Below are 7,480 nucleotides of genomic sequence, written 5' to 3' on the forward strand. Positions count from 1 at the left end.
TTTCATTTCCTCATGGTTTTTTAAGAACAGACTGTCAGGTTGTGTTAATGATGAAAAAGCTTACATGCCTATGATTTTAGGTGCAACCTGACCCAGACCAAGATAGTTTAGGGTTTGCACTGTTCTCTGTGAGACTCTAATGTTATGTTAGGAAATATGACTAATAGAAAATGGAGGTGGAAAGAGGAAGAAATTGTCCTTAAATGCATATATAAATAAAATGTATATACAGATGTGTGTATATGCAATAAAAATATCGATTTACATTTTTTTTGATAGAGCTGTTGCTTGCTTTTCACCATCTTAAATAAAACTCACAAACTAGAAAGAAGCCAAACCACTTAGAAGCAAATCTATTTTCTTCTCCATTATTTTATCTTTTATTAAAAATCCCCTGCTTCGTTTACTTTCAGATTCTAGCTGTAGAGGACTCTTTAAAGTGGGGCAGGGGGCAAAAGCAGGTGAGATCTCTAGAACACTTAGCAAAAGTTTTTCTTGAACTCTTAATTATGTAGGAAAATCTTCTCTTCTTTTTGCCTCAGAGTAAATAATATTAAAGGATCTGTATTGCAAATAAAGAACTTCAGTAGGGAGGGTCCCTCGGGAAAAGGCCCTTTTCCCCATGGATCCAGGGCTGGCTTGTCTTGTGTGATTTCAAGATGTCAGGAAGGACCCAGCTGTACAATTTCTCCTCTGAAGTCCTACCATTGCAGGTTCAGTTCTTTGGGTTAATAAACCACTCCATTTAAATAAGCACTGGTAGATTTACAAGAATATGCTAGACTATGACCATTAGTAATTCTGTGACTTAGCCACAATGGCTACCCTAGGGAATCGTAATCATGATAGATAGAAGGAGAATGAGAGAGTCTTGTAGAAAACTCCAAAGGTTGTGAGGAACTGGATGTCCCTGTGCCAGGAGGTGACAGGACTTCAACAGGTAGGTTATGAGTAGAAAAGGAATGGTGAACAAATGATATAGATGTTCAAATTTGCCTGGTTCACAGCTTATTAGGGCAAACTCTCCAGTGAGCTGAGGAAAGCAGAGAGAAAAGGAATTTTTTAAAAGAAACAAACAAATGAAAAGAAACACTTTATTTTTCAATTAAATAAAAATTAAATTAATAAACAGATTGAAGAAATTTCAAGGAAGCAAAAACACTTTATGCTAGATACCGTGACCTTTTAAGATTATTGAATCTTCTGACCATGAATGTCTCTGTTTTTGGATAGATGACTCATGTCCCCCAAGATGGAGCCAGAAGCAGGGCAATTCTGAGTGGGTGGGGTGTGAGCTCACTGTCTGTCTCTGTCTCTCTTTGCTCAGGTTCTGGAAAGAGAGTCGGTATGTGTGACACAGTGCTGACAAAATCTCTCTGTACAGGTCTGTGCTCCTTGTAACTTGCTCTCAACTTGTTTATAGAGGATAGTATATTCTTTATTTCTAAGGATATTCTGCTTAGCTCTGGTAATCATAGAGTTTAAGAAGAAATAAGAACTAGGAGGCTTGATGTTACATTTTATCAATATTTCCAGCCAATAAGTAGAGAGAGCTAACATGTATTGAGTAATTAGCTGTGCAATTTGGGACAAGTTACAAGTTACTTCATTTTCTGTGTCTCAGTTTTCTCATCTATAGATTAGGAATAATTTTAGTCTTACTTTATAGGGTTGTGAGAGTTAAACGTCACTAGGCTTCAAGCATTTTTAACAGAGGGGCACATAACAAAATGTTAGCTATAATGATGATCATATGAGGAATAATGACTCTTCTCTTGAGGCAAGCATTAGATTCTCTGGTTTCCTCTCTCGTTTAATTCTCATAACTGTTTTAGGTAACAATTTTCAATCCATTTTGCAGTTAAGGCAACTGAATGACAGATTAACTAACTTGCTTAAGGATATACAACCAGTAAGATTCAGAACAAACAGGGATTCAAAGCTAGTTGGATGGGCACCAAGGCTCCCACGAGTTCTCACATCCCTGCTTTCCAGTGAGCCCCTCTTTACCTCAGTTCTCTGAAAGCTTCCACTGTATTCCTATAGCACTTGCCTGGGTTTTTCTGGTGAATTTCTCCACATCCTGATTTTTTTTTCCTTTTCAGCAGACTTTCCCTTGCTAATCCCTCCTTCAGTGTAACCTCATTAGCTTTGGGGACACACCTCTGGCTAGGCCTGGGTTTACAAGGCTGCCTTTCCCCACCCCTTCCCTCTGCTTTGGTTTAAAGTGTCAACAGATGCCTCTGGTTCGCCCCCTTTGCTTTTAGCCCTCACAAGGGCAGGAGGAACAAAGGCTGGGTCCAAAACAGATCAGTCCTAGAGTGACAGTAAAGGGGTCTTGTGGGAGCACTGTCTCCCCTACAACTCTTTCTTCATCAGGACTGTTGACAACAAAGGAAACTGATTGGGAAAATGAAGAATTTCTGGTAAGACCTTGATAATGGAAAGAGTGGCGGGGATACTGGGCTGGGGTCCCTTGAGCTGAGGGTCTGTGCTTTCGCACTGGTGTTAGGATGAGAATTGATGGGGGAAGAAGTGAGAAGAGAGAGACAGAGATAAGGATGAGATAGTAAGACAGAAAAGAGCAAGCTGAGAGACAGAAGAGAGACTCAGAGAGAGAGAGAACGAGACAGCCACTGAAATGGAGAGCAGAAAAACTAAGATAAAAGAAAACAGAGATAAGGAAATAGGTATAGAAACAGTAAGATACATAGAAACTGAAACAATGAGATAGAAAAAAACGACAATTTTATGATTATTTAAATTAGAAACTGGAAGCATGAGAATTCATTAAATTTCTCAATCAGATTTTAAACTCAAAATGAACAAAATAGATGACTGAGATTTGCTCACCTACATCAATTAAGTTTACCATGTTTGAAAATATTAAAGTAGTCCCCATCTGCAAAGACTCCTGTTTGAGTCATTTTTCTTCTCTCTTCCAGGAAAATTCCAGTTTTCTTCTTTGTATGCAGTTTCTTGGGACCCTGGGCATCTGCGACTGTCAAGCGTCGCCCAAGTAAGGGCCACAGTTTCTATATTTTGAAATATCACCTGTTCCCAGAGAGGATCAGGCAGGGAGGGCTGTGGCTGAGTGAGGACTTAGTGAGGCATCCATTGTCCTTCACACCCTTACTCTTCAGTTCTGCTTTGACCATGGGTGTATTCTATAACTCTGTGTGTGTGTGTGTGTGTGTGTGTGTGTGTGTGTGGTCAGTGCTGAGTACAAAAAAGAAGTCCTGGCTATAATCAAAGTTGGCAGAAAAGTCAATCTGGGTGCTCCAGTGCCTAGCACAGTGCCTACCTGGTTCAGAAGGTGATTGTTAATGTTGGATGGATGGATGGATGGATGGATGGATGGATGGATGGATGGATGGATAGAAGACCGTTATCTGGGGGTTGGAAGATATAAACAATATATTTGATTTATGGGGATGACTGGGCCAAAGCTTTTGTAAACGTAAAATGCTTTTTCTGAAGTCTAGAAAGTCTCTGCCATCAGGTGAGTCTCAGCAGGGCACTGGGGTTGGACACTTATATGAGCCCTTCTGTGGTGGTGAAAAAACACTCTCTCCCTACGACCTTCCACTTGTGTAAGGAGCATCCAATTTCATTCTAGGATTCTTCATCAAATTGAGCATTTAATCTTCCTCATGGTTTTCTTCTTCTCATCAATCTTCCCCATTTTAGGATGCTAGCAATAGTCTAGTTGGGACCTTTTTTGATCTCTTAGAATGAATTTATGAAATTAAATACGTTCTCTATATGTTATTCAGGATTAATGAGTCCCCCCCCACCACCTGCTCCCCAACTCCTCTTCTATCTCACAAAGTTTCCTAAGAACTCCATTCTCCAGAAGTCTCACTGAACTGGCTCAAGGGTGGCTCTGGATTCTCTTAGGAATTCTAAAATTTGTGGTGTTTATAGAGCATTTTCTAGCCCAAACCATCAAAAGTTTTCCAAACAAGTTTCTGATACTATGCCATTAAGAATGTCATGCAGCTCTGGTTCTAAAAGGAAGAAAAATTCCTAATTTCCCCAAAAGGAACATTTTTCCCAGCAGAAATTATTAAAGTAACTTTGTGTCTTGCCACCTTTACAGGATGAGTCAAGATAAATGAATTATAATCTTAGAGTCATAGAGTAAAGCCAGATACACTACTTATTAACAAGCTGTTTGGTATGATATTGTACTTTAATAGTTGCTCAGCTCTTATTATTATTGACATATCACCGCGATCCCTATAAGAGATGAGGGAGGATGACATGTGATCTCTTTCGCAGGATTTCCTATCAATTCAAATTCTAATGGTGGAAATGAACTCTGTCCAAAGGTCAGGATTGGCCAAGATGATTTACCAGGTGAGTAACTTTCTATAAACCTACTTGATAGTTTCTTTTATTTGAGGAGGTTGTGGAAAAGAATAAAACCAATCTCATTTTAGACTTTTTATTTTGCATTCCCTTTCTATAGGGTTTGACTTGATCTCTCAGTTCCAGATAGATAAAGCAGCATCCAGAAGAGCTATTCAAAGGGTAGTGGGATCAACTTCATTACAAGTGGCTTACAAACTGGGAAATAACGTAGACTTCAGGATTCCAACCAGGTGATATAAAAAAATTTTTAAATCTAATTATCTGTCTCAAATGCAGTTTTTTAAATGAAAAGCTAGCCAATGTTAGAGCATCTTCTCATGCTTAATGTTTCTTGGATCATGATTTTATTTAAAGATGAAGGAATTTATTTACCAACCTATCTTCAGTGCCTGAATATGTGAATGCTCTTCATGTTTTCAGTATGTAATTTACTTTCCATTCCAGGAAAAAAAAATCACTGAGACTATTATACATCGATTCAGGACATGTTCTTATTACTTTACTCTCTGTTTTCCTGTAATTTGTCTGGTTTTAACTGAAAGGACCCTCTGTGAACAGTGCCAGAGGTTAAGCATAAATTTAACTGGGAACCACAGAGTGGTTAGAAGACTCACAATGGTGCTGTTCAAGCATCTTGGTGCTGAAATAGAACCACACATCCCGGCAGGAACCAAACAAAAGCAAAACTAGAATAATGATAACAGAAACAATGGTAGTGATAATAATTAAAAAAAAAAAATCCTCTGCTTAATTTATCTCCTTCTTTGGAACTCTTATCCTTTAAATTATTCATAACTGAATGCTTTAGTGTATGTGTAAGTGTTGAGTCATACCATTGTTATGAATGAGCTTCATGGTTTTCAGTTTTATATTGTCTAAACACCCTATATGTGATTATTATGATTATTTTGTGTTTTAGTGCATTGCAAAAAAATAGAATTAAGATTCGTTTCGTAGATGGACAAGAAAATTAGGGCTTGATAGAAATTAAGATGTAAAGGTAAATAATGATGAATTAGAACAGTAAAAGAATATTATGGAAACTAAATATTTACAATAATTAAAATTTTGATCAAATTAGAATATTTTGATGTAGTACCAGATTGTAGATATTCATGTTTTGAATATATTACATTTTATAAAACAATAATAGTGCACTGAATAAACTCCTTTAATAAATTTCCCAAATAGCATCAAATCTTCATCATGACCCTGTAGTAGGGACATTATTATCCAGATTTCATAGAGGAGAAAACTGAAGCCAGAAATTTCAAGTTACTTGCCTAAGGTCACAGGGTGAGGAGGTACTGGGAGGGCTGAAATCCAGGCAGATTGGCTTCAGAGGTTGTGCTTCTAAATCTTTTTCAATACTGACCCTGGGAAACAATGTGCATTTGGAAAGATTAAAGGTATGATAAGGGCTATTGATTTTTTTTTGCTCATAATTTCTTTTCATGCACAGAAGTGCTAGTTGTGTTCTTAAATAAGCTTGGAAAACTTTTATTTTTTTCTTCCTTTAAAAAAAATAATTAAACGTGACACAAGACCCCTAATGCTGACCTAATTTTCTCTTCTATGATTTAAGGTACAATCTGCACGGTCATTAACTCTAAGTTCAGAGATTGAGTCCATATAGACCCCTTCCTCCTGCTTATCTTGTTTGTCGTTCTTCTCTTAAGGACCTAGAGCTATCACTCAATATATTTCATAGGCTATAACCAATGTCCCATATTTTCTATCTCCTTGACTCTCTGCCCCACAAGCACCAAAACTCTTGTTTTACTGCCAAGACTTATTGAAAGATAGAATAAAAGGAGGAAGTAGAAAAGGGAAGTAGAAGAATGAAATTCAAAGAGAAGGAGGAGAGCAAAAGGGCTGAGTTAGATGGGGTCCCGGATAGGTAATAAAGTCTATTTTGGGGCAAGTTACTTAAATAATCTTTGCTTCACTTCTCTCAGTTCTCTCAGAGTAAATGTTAATAAATATAGAGGGCTTGAATAGAGCCTGATATGCAGTGGTATTAGTTAAGTGTTGTCTAAAAGCAGCAGAGAGTACTAGGAGAGAGCATATGCAGATGGGAGTCTTTTCTCCTTAGCAGATTCTTTCTTTTCAAGCTGCCTTCCAAGTCCTACTCATTCAAAAACTAGGTGGTAAGAATGGTAGGGACTGGAATTGCTCTTAAATCTGCAACGAGTGTACTGTCTTAGTTTTAAAGAGAATTTCTGTGCTGGAGAATACAGGCTCCACGGGAGTGAAAATAAACTATTAGCAGGATCTTTGTGGGAGTATGGCATATAGAGCTAAAGTGATAGTCACAATTTATTGTTATTTACTTTTTTTATTTTTTGAAAGATTATGAAATTTTTTTTTGCTGCTTTTTATTCTTTATTTTAGGCAGTGTAATTTCACATTCTCAACTCATACTTACAAACATGTTGTGTTTCTTTGCCTTAACACATATAATCCTTCGCTTTTCCTTGGGTTAAGGTCATAAACAAATGTTTCAAGGTCTAAAGACTTCTTACCTTTTATGCAAACTCTTATAGATCTCCTTTTAAGATACTCTGTGTAGATTGTAACATAACGGAATAAATCATTTATAGGTTCAGCTTCTTTTAAATTACATATGCTGTCAAGTTTACTTATCAATGTGCACAGTATATTTGCAAGAACAGAATTTCAGGTGTTCAAAAAAGACAATGGAACTGACTGTTCTATAAATTAGACTTGGGAGGGCTTTTAAATAATCTTAAGTATATACAAATGCAAATATATTTTATTAATTTAAAACTGAAATGAATTTTCTCCTTTTATCATACTGACATACTGTAGGAGCCTAGTTTAAAATAGCAATAACATGATAATCTTGATTATGTTTATATATGCACATAAGCACACACAAATTTATATATATGTATTTAATCTTCATGTATATAGAGAAAGACAGACCAATACCCTTGAGTTAACAATATGTCTATAAATGAATTGTACTTCTAACAATTTCAACCACCATCCCACTTTAAAAAAATTTTGGCATTACATAACTAGATCAGAAGTAAGTAGGGACATTATGTCCTTTCCTACCTTAAAGATACTATCTTTG

General features: G+C 36.7%; 1 protein-coding gene across 1 annotated transcript in view; it reads left to right on the forward strand.

Moving 5' to 3' along the window:
- Positions 1 to 2,949: 2,949 nt before the first annotated feature.
- COL9A1 (collagen type IX alpha 1 chain) overlaps positions 2,950 to 7,480 on the forward strand; it is a gene marked incomplete at its 5' end in the record, with an annotated part of 86,627 nt that continues 82,096 nt past the window's right edge. Inside the window, 3 exons of the mRNA XM_023531202.1 lie at positions 2,950 to 3,019; positions 4,285 to 4,362; positions 4,475 to 4,607. Of these exons, the coding sequence (XP_023386970.1) occupies positions 2,950 to 3,019; positions 4,285 to 4,362; positions 4,475 to 4,607 (281 nt within the window). The remainder of the gene's footprint in view (positions 3,020 to 4,284; positions 4,363 to 4,474; positions 4,608 to 7,480) is intronic.

Source organism: Pteropus vampyrus, unplaced genomic scaffold (genome assembly GCF_000151845.1).
Source record: "Pteropus vampyrus isolate Shadow unplaced genomic scaffold, Pvam_2.0 Scaffold64, whole genome shotgun sequence".
Classification (NCBI taxonomy): domain Eukaryota; kingdom Metazoa; phylum Chordata; class Mammalia; order Chiroptera; family Pteropodidae; genus Pteropus; species Pteropus vampyrus.